We start from the raw sequence: 12,935 nt of genomic DNA on the forward strand, positions 1-12,935 counted from the left end.
AACACGGCCACCCCTCTGATACTTATTTTGAGATGAGATTAGACTTTGTTTAATGAGATGGAAACTCTGATCTTTAATAAATAATCAGAACATACTTTATTTTTGTGTTCTGTTTGTTTTTCAGAAAATGTTTGAAAATTTAGAAGCAGAAGGATTTCCTGTCATAGAGACAAGTACTCTAACAGAAGAAGGTGTGATTAAAGTTAAAACAGAGGTGAGTTTCTTCTTTCACTTACACAAATTTTGTTCCAAATAGATACTTAACTTTTGTTTTACTGCTTGTGAATCTAGTCTTTACTAAAGTAGTGGACTGGTGCTCTGGCTTGAGATAGATATAGCAAGTTTTCCTGTGTATCTGAGGAACTATGACACTCGAATGTTCAAGTTTTGGGTCTCCCCTGGGGGAGATACTGCCAGATGAGCAAAATTGTTCTAACTTTCTATGATGTGTATAAATGGAGATTAGGATGAGACAAGCAAGCATGATTTTTACTTCTGACATATTTATTGTACAGTTTTGCTTACTGAAATGGCTTTATGAAAATTATTGCATTTTTTGAGGATCCCAGAGGGATGATAGCCACCCTCTCTTATCCCAGCATATAACAAAGCAGTAGAAGTAAAATAGATTGTAGGTCAAGAAATCTAAAATGGCAGAAAAAACTATACATATTAAAATGAAAACCCTGGATCTAGATTTGGACTGAAGAGTTACTGTTTGAAAATTGTTAACTCCAATCCAGCAGTTCTCAAACTGTGGGTCGGGACCCCAAAGTGGGCTGCGACCCCATTTTAATGGGGTCACCAGGGCCAGCATTAGACTTGCTGTGACCCAGGGCTGAAGCTGAAGCCTGAGCTCCACTCCCACCTGGGGTGATGGGGCTCGGGCTCCTCCCCTCCGCTTCTGGGGTCATGTAGTAATTTTGTTGTCAGTAGGGGGTCGTGGTGCAATGAAGTTTGAGAACCCCTTCAAATCATTGGTTAGATTTATATAAATTCTATGCAGTGCCTTTAATCATGGTGAAATTGCTATGTACTGGGAACTTCTCCACTGTCTTTCAGATATTAATCTTAAATTGACTACTTGTTCAGATGCTGTTTGGTCATTTCTTAGACCAATGTCTCTCTTGCTACACAGAAATAACACATGAGGAAATCCCATCTACTTTGAACTCTTGTCCCAGCAGTCTTTTTGTTAGCAGGGATAAAAAAGATAGTCATTAATTTGGCCCTGCTTTTGGTCTGGGCAAGCAGAGAATTGTTCTCAGCTAAAAATGAAACACTCCCACTAGATATTACATAAAAGCAAAAGCTCAATTTTGAAAAGGTCCTGTGTATCTCTAGAAATAAATCTGAAGACAGTTTGTTTTTTGGGAACCATTTTCCAGACATTACTCATGCCTTACATTGGAAACTATTTTCAAACTCCATATCCAAGATTGAACAAATATGACAGCCAGATCCTTAACTATAATTCATCACACTTCCTTGGCATGATTTTCCAGATTTCTTTAAAACAAACAAACAAAAAAACCCAACTTGACTGAGATTTTTTTCTTCTATAAGACTTTGTTGCCCTGATTTTTCTTTCTGTATTGCTTCTAGATTCTCATTGTAGGAGATTCCATTCCCATTTAGTTATGGTTTAAATATGAATATTGTTACATAACTGCTCTTGATATTTTTTTATTTTAAAACTCAATACAAGCATTTTGCGGGGGAGGGGGAGGGGAACTGTGTCTTAAAATGGGATTTGAACTGGGTCTCCATAGGTGAAAAGCCAGTGCATTAAATCAGGCTGCCTTTTCTCCATCCCTGACAATAATTGACACTTTGTACATTTTTAGGCCTGTGACAGACTGTTGTCCCATCGTGTTGATACCAAAATGAAAGGAAATAAGGTGAATGAAGTGCTGAACCGACTACATTTAGCTGTACCAAGCAAAAGAGATAATAAGGTAGGTTATTAAAATTTTGATATAGTTTTCAGTAGTCTTTGAAAATCCTTCTTTGCTGACTTACTGTGGGGATTCATTTTGTTGGAATCCGGTGGATTTCAGTTAATGTATTGGCATAGTGAATTAGTGTGACATTACCCAGGGTACAATCTGGACTGATGGATAGCTGTCCCCCCCTGAATTCTCAAACCTGAGGTGTCTTTTACGCTGCTTTGCTGTAAGAGCAACCACTCCTGGTCTTCTCCCACACAGCCTCCAGCATGTAAATCACTCCCAGCTATACTGTATGAGTGCTATAGCCAGCCACTGATGAATTACACTGCAGGGCAACACCAGCAAACTCCCAGTGCCAGACTTTCCGCCCAGAAATGCGCATAGTGTACTGACCAGTACTCCTGGACAATACAAATTAATTTAAAGTCCGTCATTTTGTTAATAGAAAATAATATGCACGAATCTTGTTATCCCAAATGAAGTTTTCCAAACACTTCAATCCAAATACGTACTGGTTCAAATAAAACAATAAGAAAAGTTTATTAACTACAGAAAGATAGATTTTAAGTGATTACAAGTAATGATGCATAAAAGTCGGTGTTGGTTGCAAAGAAATAAAAGGTAGAACATAACTCCTAACTTAAACTAAATGAATTCAAGAGAAACCTTTGCTTTACCACATGCTTTCTAAGTCTTACTGTCTGGAATCCTTTCAGGAAGGACCCCTCCCCCAGTTCAGTGTTAATTTCCTTGTCCTTCAGGTGGTGTTGATGCCTTGAGTAGAGATGAAGGAAGAGATAATTGGGGGCATCTGTTCCCCTTTTTTCTATCTTTTCATCCTCTTTGAGAATCATCTCCAGCTGGGATTCAAGAGACAAAGTCTGTGGGACGGGAACTTCCAGCTGTTTTCTTTGTTTGTTTTTGTTTTGCCAAGATGTACATTTCTCGCTCACACCCTTTTTCCTGCCAAAGAATGGCCGCTTCACCAGGGATAGTCCATTTAATTTTGTTGAAACCTGGCTGAGGCATCAGTTTGCCTTTTGATTTTGAGGAAGCAGTTTGTGCCTGCTTTTCTAAACTTGGAATATGTCTCAATGTTATGCAGTAGAATCTTATAACTTTACATACAATATTGCCACACACATTTTATCAGGATAAAATGATCGGCACACTGAGTTTTCAAATGATATCGCTCAAGGCATATTTTGTAAAAATCCATTATAGTTTTTGTAAAAAGCGTGAACATAAGGATACAGACTGTCACAATCAGTGAAGATTATTGAAAATTTTTCTTACAGAGAAACGTATAGTGACAATGTTTTATTTACATTACAGAAAATTTGGGATTCCCACATTATATTAAAAAAGAAAAGAATCACATGCTTTTGTGATCATGTTTATTGCATTAATTTCAGGAAAGGCCACCTTTCATTCCTGAGGGAGCAATAACACGTAAGAAACGCATGGAAGTAGATGCACCTAAAAAGAGGAGGGTAAGTGGCTTATAGAACAGATTTGACACCCTTGAATTGAGGAATTAGTAGTGAAATTAAAAAAATCAAAACAAAAGAGTGATAATTGAAAAGTACAATATTTATGCTATGTATGTCTTTTCAGGAGAGAGATCTTGAAGTGGAAATGGGAGATGATTATGTTTTGGATCTTCAGAGTAAGTGTTGTTCAAGTCTCAGTATAATTATTTTAAGAATGAAATTGGGCTGAAGTTGTCTTTCTGTGTTTGTAGCAGAAAGTTTCAAGCAGGAAAATCTTACCCTAACTATTTCCACCGTAAGTGTCCTTGCTGATATTTTAGTGAACACTACCAGACTTTTTCTCTAATTCCAAATTTGTAAAAATTGGCTTTCTGCTCTCACTTGTGTTGTGATGTAATTTGGAGTGTCTTCCAGTTTGTAGAATTACTGAAACAGAATGAATGGCTTGATGACTCAGCTCTTCTGTTTCTTTTGTCCTGCTTGGACATATCTGATATATATTCAAGCATGATCCTTGACTTAAGGGAAATAATTGATTTGTGGAGAGAATAATTTGGTGTGTGCTTTTTCACTTGTATACTATTGCTCATTATTTGTGTTCACATGCATCATGACTCTTTGACAAGACTTCCAGTGTAAAGTTCTGTGTGGCACAGATTCTGTATGTTATCAAATTCTTACGTTTTAGAGAGAGATTTGTATTTTATATTATGATGCAAATCTTTTCTTCCATCACAGATTTTTCTATAAAATGTTTCAACGGGTTAAAGTATTGGTTAATTTTTGCTTAATTTCTTTTTTTAGAATACTGGGATCTAATGAATTCATCTGAAAAATATGATAAGATACCTGAGATCTGGGAAGGACATAATATAGCTGATTATATTGATCCAGATATCATGAGGGTGAGCTTTACGCTGTTTGTTTTACACTGTTGAGGATATTCTCTCCTGTTTTCATTGAATTTAATTTTTCTGTCTTCAAGAGGTCTGAATCAACAGATTGTATAAAGTTAGTAAAACTTTAGTTTATTTCTCTTCTGTTTTGCATGCATAACAGATAAATTTTCTTGAATTCATAAATAACAAACTATAGTTTTGTAACTTTTCTTAGTGTATTCTTGGAAGGAACACAATATTTATCATAGGTCAAGATGATATTTTCATACTGAGTGGCAGTTTTGTCTATAGTGACTCAGCAAATAGTTTGCTTTGCCTTGCCATCAGAATCAATGTTGTTCTCTTTTTCATTATAACATCTTAAAAAATAAGGTTTGTTAGAGAACTTGCATTCCTTCCACTGTCTGACTCTGCAGTGACAGAGGAAACAGAGTGATCATAATTTTTGTAGTGAATTATTACTATTATTATTATGCATTCACTGCCGGAATATACTGTTAAAGTAGTTTGAGTGTTAATCCTAAAGTGTTTGACAGCATCCTTTTAATCTGACTAAGCAGTAGAGAACTCTTGCTGTTTTCATTTCTGTTTCATGATGATCTTGTTTAGCCAAGGAAAAATAACAGGGAACTGACTCTGGAGTTTAGATTGGTTAGAAGGATCATCATATAGTAACATGAGCTGCTCCCTTCTTCAAGAGCTGTGTGTGCTGCCTTCTAGTGCCCTCTGGCCCAGAGGGTGAGACTGACATTTGGAAATTTGAAATCAGGGTTTTTTTTACATCGAAACAGTCTGACCACAAGATTGTGATAGTGTCCCTTTTAAAGGTAAACACTATAAACAAGATGTTTCTGATTCTAAATATGGACTGTGACAGACTGAGGATATCCTGCAGTATCCTGGACAAGCCTTATGGAATTAAGATTAACTTTAATGAATTAAGTTAAACCTTGCTGAATTAGGTTTAATATCTTTCAAGTCCATTGTATTAAAAATGCAAGAGTGTGTGTGTGTGTGTGTGTGGTTGTGGAATTGTATGTAACTCCTAGAGGAGGAGGAGGAGGAGGATGCTAATATAATTCCTCCAGTTATCAGCCCTTTGAAGTCCACCCCCTTGGACAGGTTCACATATATTAGTTCAAATTGGATACTCCAGGGAACAACAGACAGAGGATGGATTTTTGGATAAATAGCCTAGTTTTAAATAGGCTCATGGCCTTCTTTCTGATCCAGCAAATGGACAAGACCACTGGTCCACAGAAGGCCCCAATCCTTAGGGAAGGATTGGAAGGACTGCACCTTCTAAGGCTACATAAGGCGGTGTGCTTGTTCTGAGCTGAAATGGTGATGAACTTGAAACTACAAGGAAACCCTTTGGGTGGGGTTTGGAAGGGCTGCTTCTGTTGGAGCCAATATTAGGTTGCGGTGATCTCTGATAAGCTTATTAGTATGCATGCAAGTTTTTATTTTTAATGTTTTCTCTGTAGTGCTTGCTACTTTAAGAATAAAATAGACTTGCATTAAAAGAGCTGTATGGTAACTGTAACAAACTGTGGCAGTCCCACTTTTAGCCATCTCTGAAGAGAAAGCGAGCAGGTCTGTTTGGACAGCCTGTCTCTGCTGAGATAACACGATATTGTCGGACTGTGCAGCCTGGAAATATTCTGATCAGACGGGAGTCAGACACAGGCCTCCAGCAATGGCTGAGGAGCTGAAAGCTTGAGAGTGGGTTCCCTTCATGGGTCACTGCAGGGAAATACAGGTGCAGTTGCCTTGAACTGTGATACGAACAACTGGTTTTTCATTTGATCTCTTTACATTTTAAGAAACTGGAAGAGTTGGAGAAAGAGGAAGAGCTGAAGCAAGCTGCTGGGGAATATGACAGTGAACCGGAAAGTGAAGATGAGGAAATGATGGAAATCAGACAACTGGCACAACAGATTCGAGAAAAAAAGAAACTAAAAATTCTGGAATCCAAGGAAAAAGATACTCAGGGTCCAAAAATGCCTAGGACAGCTAGAAGGGTAAGTGTAAAATACCTTCAGTAATATAGTCTTGTTCATGGATAATATGCAAATGGAAAATGATTCATTATTAGGGTGTGATTTCAGTTACAAGAATCTACCAATCAATGTAGCACTTTATCCTGTACCCTACCCCGCCTTTTCTTGTCAAAAACAGGTTCAGAGAATGCCACTAGAGCTCTAGGAATAGCTACTGTGGTGGTAGGTAAAGAGATGTGGAAATATGAGGGAAAGGGTAGGAGCCTCCATAAGACATGGATCTGGCAAACTATATAACAGATCTGTAATTCCATTAAGGGGATCTGGTGATGTCATAAAAACACTGAAAACCTAAAACAGAATTATGGCAGCATAAACCTAAATTTGTCTGTTTTATAACAAGTGGAACTGATCTCCCCCATGGCTTCTTCCCTGTTGTTCTGCCCCCCTCACTTCTTTCCTGCTGCTCACTCCCTACCTTCTCTCCTCTCTATTTCCTCTTGGCCTGTTGTGTCCAAAACTCTACTTAGTGAGTTATGTAGGTCATGCCAAACAAATGCCAGTAGTACTGTCACATTATGATATATATGTTATAGGAAATTTAAAATTTTTGTAGTGGGTTTGGTTTTCCCTCTTCACCTGCAAACCCAATGTTCTTTAGTTGTCATGAGTCTAACTGTATGTGGCTTAAAGAGAGTCATGAAAACCTCTTGCAATTATATAAAATATCAATATATACATAAAAATGTCACTAACTTAGTCTATTATTTTAGACCATTCCTGGGCTGGAAGTGATTGCTAATTCCCTTTAGGAAGTGATTGCTAATCCCCTAACTCCCTTTCCAATTATATAAAGCAGCTGTGTCTAGCCCAACAGGGTAGCAAGAAGTCCTATTGTAAAGCTGTGACATTTTTAGAAAACTCTTACTGTCCTACGTTAGAATGTTGCCAATAGTGGGATGTAATTTTGGTAAAAGAGGGGAATTTTGCACACTTTGGGAAGAGAAGGAAATATTTATGTAACAAGTTGATTTAAAAAACAAACGAACAGCAAAACCTGGCAGCTATTTGAAGTTGCTGTAGAGTTTGGAATATTAAAATAATCCCATGAAGATGCATTAGTGGGCAGAGAGCCAGTAAAGTGATCAAAAGTGCATGATAAATCACATGGCTCTTCAATTTGTCGTATATGTCCACATCATGGTGTGTGTATGTATAATATATAGACGTTTTGTTTGATCAAGAAAACATACGGAAACACCTTTTTAAAAGAAACATTCTCTTTATTATCTTTTTTTTTTAGGTCCAACGGAAGATACTAGAGAAGGAGATGAGCACCCTTGGTCTTGACATGGCTGGTAAAGATGAAGTAAGACTTTTGCTAATTAAGTATTACAAATGTATGAAGAGTGAGGGTTTGAAAATCCATTGGAGTTGGTTGCGGAACTCCTTTTGTATGCCTTTGAAAATCCCCCTAAAATGTCAGTCACATCTGCAGTTGATAAACTGAGTGAACGGAACCATTAATTCATGTGTAGACATGCAGATGATCTGTTGTTGCTTTATCTGGCTTGAGTGATCTATACAGTTCTGCCATGCTAGTTAACTAGAAAAGATTTCTTTGCCATCTTTATTCAGAATGATATACTTGTATTGGCACTGCTGTCTTATACTAGAACACTCCATGTTGATTTGGGTGGGATTCCAGCTCTCCAGAATAAGCTTAATGTACAAGAGTCAACTCTGGGGATACAGAATTAAAGAGCAACAGTTTTTAGTATGTTTAATTTTTGAGGACATAATATTTATTAGGATAAATGCCCATTAAAAATGTGGCTTAAAGACATTGACAGATTGAACATGCTCATCACACATCAGCACCATAAATTACTGGGTTTTAAGTGAGACAAGGTGGGTGAGGTAATATCTTTCATTGGATCAATGTGTGCTGGGGAAAGAAGACAAGCTTTCAAGCATACACAGAGCTCATCTTTAGGCGTGATGTTAAGTTCCTGCCTAGCACTTAGCAGGTAATGCAGTCATGGAGTAAATTATCCATCCCTGGATTTTGGGGTCCACTTTATTTTATCACAAGATCCCACCACCCCTTTTTGTACTCCTAATATAGCACAACCATATACAGAGGTATCACATGAGACCCAAAGCCTTCAGATAATGAGGGGTTGAGATGTTAGGAATAATTAGTGGTGCCATTATACATTTGAAGCAAATACTCAAGGTCTGCAGAGCTTGGAATCCAGGTTTATTTAGCAGCCATATTTCCCAAAGGCCTGCGGTCTCAGCCAGACTCTATAGGGGAAGGAGCCTAAGACTTGTGTGGAGTGATGCTGGTCGTAGTGACTTTGAAGCCTTTTCGTGCTCTATCATAAAGCTACTGGTAGCTACCTTAGTCTGGGTTTCCCCACTGTGTAAAGTTTATTTTTGTTTGTTTTTTGCTGAGCTGCTGTAATCTTTAAAATATATCATTCAGAAAAGTGAACAGATAATAGTCATCTACCTCAAAAGTCTGGTGCAGAAAGCTAGACACCGTGGTATTTTAGGGGAATCAGTATGAGAATGTTGAATGTGTCATACTAAGTGCATGTTGGTGATCTTTTGCATAAGAATTGGAAATACAGCAGAGAACTTTGATCAACAGTTGACTTAAGGACTTATCCAATGGTCTTTAGCTTAATGAGGAAGAGCCAAGAGTGCTGTATCACAGGAAGCCACAGGATGTCTTTTTACAATGATTTTTAAATTATTCTACTTGAAATAGACAATAGCATCTCTAATGCTTCCTTTGTGAATTTCAGGCACATTACATGATCCAAACAAGAAGATCCAGAAGTGTTACTAGGAAACGTAAACGTGAAGAATCTGAACCCCCTAAGTCTGCAGCACGCAGTCGCAGTTCCTCTCGCACACCACGTGACACTTCCGGTCTGCGAGATGCAAAGGTTTGTTTTAGTTCATTAACATTATCTAAACTTTACAGTAACTGCTACAATACATGGTCACATTTACAGATATTTTTAATAGAATATAGATGAGGATTTACTATTTGTATAAAGTTTCAAATGATCTTCAGTGAAACTTTGCTCTGGTCTCTTTTCAGTATATATTTTGTGGAGGGATATGTCTTCTCCATGATTTAAAGTCAGATATTGATCTGATTCCTTATGCACACTGAAAAATGACAACATATAAAGATAAAATGTAGTAATACAAAAAGGTTTAAAACTGTTTTTCACAAAACATATTTGGTAATGCTCCGATTTTAATAAATTTATTTTTAGACATCTGAGAAGGAGAGGCAATCTAAATTGAAATGGAATTCATTATTAACTTCACACATCTCAGAATCTGACACTTAAATCCTGTGTCTAAATGTTCAGATTCCCAAAGCTATCATTAGGTCACTCTTAATATATTTGGAAATAGGATGCTAGCCTGAGTTTTTCTCACAGAAGGAATTTCTAACTGAAATAACTTTGTTTGGAAAGGAGATTCGTTTCCCTTTTGTCACTTTTTCTTATATGTGGCCTTTAAAACCCTCTCTTTGTCTCTTAACTGCGGAGATGATGTTTGTGCTTGGCCTTGGCCTTTGTTTTGATATCTCCTTCCTGACCTTCTGCAATTTGGGTTTGCTAGACTTTTAAATAGAATTTTGTTTCAAGTTTCTTGCTTAGGAGAAGAAAGAGAGAATTTCTCTTAAATGTTTATTTCTGTTTCAAATAGATGGTGAAGAAGGTTAAGACTATCATGAAGAATTCTCAAAAGAAAATGAATCGCTTGGGCAAGAAAGGAGAGGCAGATAGGCATGTATTTGACCTTAAACCCAAACATTTACTGTCTGGGAAAAGGAAATCTGGTACAACACAGAGAAGATAAAACATTTTTCTGAATTAAAACTACTTTGCTGTCCTGTTTTTTTCCCCCTAATAAAAACTAGACCATATAATCTGGAAACAAAAATAATTATTAAAGAAATGCAGAAATCTTTCCTTGGGTAACTATTTAGATCTAAATGTACAGAGGGAGAGTTTGACATTTTGGTTCCATAGTCCAAAGTGGGTTAGTAGAACCATGGGAAATTGATATGACTATCACCACTAGAACCAGAGTTTTGAATGGACGTCAGGTTGGCATCAGTCCAGATGAACCGTCTGAATAACTACAGAAGTTGAGGATATTAAACCCAAATGGACTTGAGATGTTGTCATAAGAAAATAACCATAACGAGAAACTTCACATTAGCTTGGCCAGTTAAAATGGTCTTAAGGATATTTTACATCACAGTGGTTCCAAAAAATACATTATTAACAATAACAAAACAACGGTAATATTTAGCATTATGCCACATGCACAGTATTACAAATAGCTTGTTATGAGATTACATACTTATTCAGCACATGCAAAGCTGGAGATTTTAATACTATCTTAAATTTAAAAAAAATCCAATGCTATAGAGCACTTTAGTTTTTTTTAATGATCATGATTGAAACATTTGCTTGTTTCTGTACTAATTTGCATATGACTTGTTAAATGAAAAATAGGAAACAATACATGTTCTTTAGTAAATCAATAGGATCTGTTATCTTTGTTCTCAGCTCAGCAGGAGCTTGTTTCATTTATTGTGTTAGGGCATTTAATTTACACTGTAAGGTAGAGGTGGGTTTTTAAATGAGGTACTTTTTGCAGTAATAGATGTAAAACAAACTCTTAAAGCCTTCATGTTGGGGAGCTTATGCTTAGACTTTCCAAACTATAGCGGAGCACAGTGCTAATTCTCTACAATCCTAAAATAAAATAGCAAGTATATTTTCTGCTGGCTCCGGGAAAACTGTTGATGGTCAGAAGGGCTGAGTGATACTGGCTATCTGTGTCTGACAGCCAAGCCCCTCTTCCCCACCACGTCCCCAAACACACACACGCTAGCGTCATTATGTATAGTATAAAGTAAGAAAAAAGCAGATGTTAAAACCTCCAGCACTAGTATAAGGAAATATTTTGGCTTAAGAATTTGATTAAAAAGTATATAATAATTTAAAACTTGCAAGAATATAATGTTTAGAAAGGGGAGACTAGAACTTTGCCTTTTACACTCTGGCTAAAATCAGGGCAAGTTTAGCTATAGTACTTTTGTTTTGACATGTTGAAACTTTGCTCTTTGGCTTTCAGTATTTGTTCCAGGCAAGGTGTACTCTCCCAATTGCTGAATCTGCCACTTTTTATGCCAAAGAGATAATCTTGTCTTTAAGTAGTTGACCCTGCCTTTGATCCCTTCATTTGAATTGGGATGTGGATATTCTGTTGCATGAGTGGGATGTATCTATTTAATCTATTTGTTTAATGAATCAGATAAGCAGCATGCACTTTCCATTACTGAACTGTTTTTATAGTCAGTTTATTGTAACATCCCTCTATTATGGAGTAGAATGGTCTTCCCCATCTTTGGTTTCATTCTGATAATCAGACTTTGTGTAAAATCTTCAAAAGCAGCTAATCGGACAGTTTTAGTGAAATATTCCTTTAGTTTAATCGTGGTATTCATTGGAATGTCTCTAGAGGTACACGAATGCAATTTCAGCAGATGTCCTCTACACGGATATTTCAGTTCCTGTTTTAATGTGCAAGAACATGATTAGCTTTCACTGACAATACAGTAGTGAAGCACTAGTTGTGACTGTACTGTTGAATTTCTTCTCCGTTTTTTAATGTTAGTGAGACAAGTTGTGCATTATACATAAACTTATTTCTTTCATTTATGAAAAGCAATCGATTTTTTTTGGCAGCTATATTAATACATCACTTAAGTGCTTTCCCTAGAAGTGCAGGTTATTGTAAATTGAGTTTAGTTTTGTTTATTAAAAGTGTTTAAGCTGTTTTTGTAACAAAAGCCCTGACCTGTGTTAAAATTAATGGTCTTGTTGGGAATCTGTCTTCTTGCCAATGCTCTGGCAAAACTTCAGAATGGGTAATGCAACTGGCAATTGCATAAACTGTCACTTTTATCCTAGAGTGGTTGCCAAGAGTTTTACCCAATGTGACCATCAGGGTCGGACAGAGAAAAGATACAGTGATAACTTGTGAAATTTTATTTTCTTATGTTCCTACAACTACATTGACTTCATTGAAGCAGAATGGATTTTACAGAAGGCAGAATTTAGCATTCAGTTTTCAATGCCTTTAGAGCTCTTACACTTAAATGTCTCAATTCAGATCACACAGAGCAAAAAAGCTTATCTTCTAGTTTTGGTTTGAAAAAACTAGTACCTGAATAAACAATATTTTGGTTCAAACGCTTTTAATATACACATCTTTATAGCAACATGCCTCTATTTTAGTGTACAGTATCAGCCAAAACAGCTGCCCTTAGAACTTCTCAATAATTCAAATCATAAGTGTTTTGATATTCCACCATGATCCACTTGTATGAAGTGTGAGACTTACGTAACCACAGTAGGCTTAGTTTTGTGGGGTGGCAGTTCCATTTTGGTGTCCGCAATGTAAACTGAAGGGGGGGAAGAGGAGGAAACTAAAAAACCAGGAAAACAGTTGGCTAAAATTAGAAGTGAAGAACAG

General features: G+C 36.8%; 1 protein-coding gene across 1 annotated transcript in view; it reads left to right on the forward strand.

The window, feature by feature from the left end:
- Positions 1–12,242, forward strand: part of GTPBP4 (GTP binding protein 4) — a 40,175-nt gene extending 27,933 nt beyond the window's left edge. Inside the window, exons 3-11 of the mRNA XM_034763857.1 lie at positions 89–214; positions 1,848–1,958; positions 3,368–3,445; positions 3,570–3,621; positions 4,250–4,350; positions 6,171–6,368; positions 7,651–7,716; positions 9,164–9,307; positions 10,089–12,242. Of these exons, the coding sequence (XP_034619748.1) occupies positions 89–214; positions 1,848–1,958; positions 3,368–3,445; positions 3,570–3,621; positions 4,250–4,350; positions 6,171–6,368; positions 7,651–7,716; positions 9,164–9,307; positions 10,089–10,241 (1,029 nt within the window). The 3' untranslated portion in view covers positions 10,242–12,242. The remainder of the gene's footprint in view (positions 1–88; positions 215–1,847; positions 1,959–3,367; positions 3,446–3,569; positions 3,622–4,249; positions 4,351–6,170; positions 6,369–7,650; positions 7,717–9,163; positions 9,308–10,088) is intronic.
- The last annotated feature ends 693 nt before the right edge of the window (positions 12,243–12,935 follow it).

Source organism: Trachemys scripta, chromosome 2 (assembly GCF_013100865.1).
Source record: "Trachemys scripta elegans isolate TJP31775 chromosome 2, CAS_Tse_1.0, whole genome shotgun sequence".
Taxonomy (NCBI): Eukaryota; Metazoa; Chordata; order Testudines; family Emydidae; genus Trachemys; species Trachemys scripta.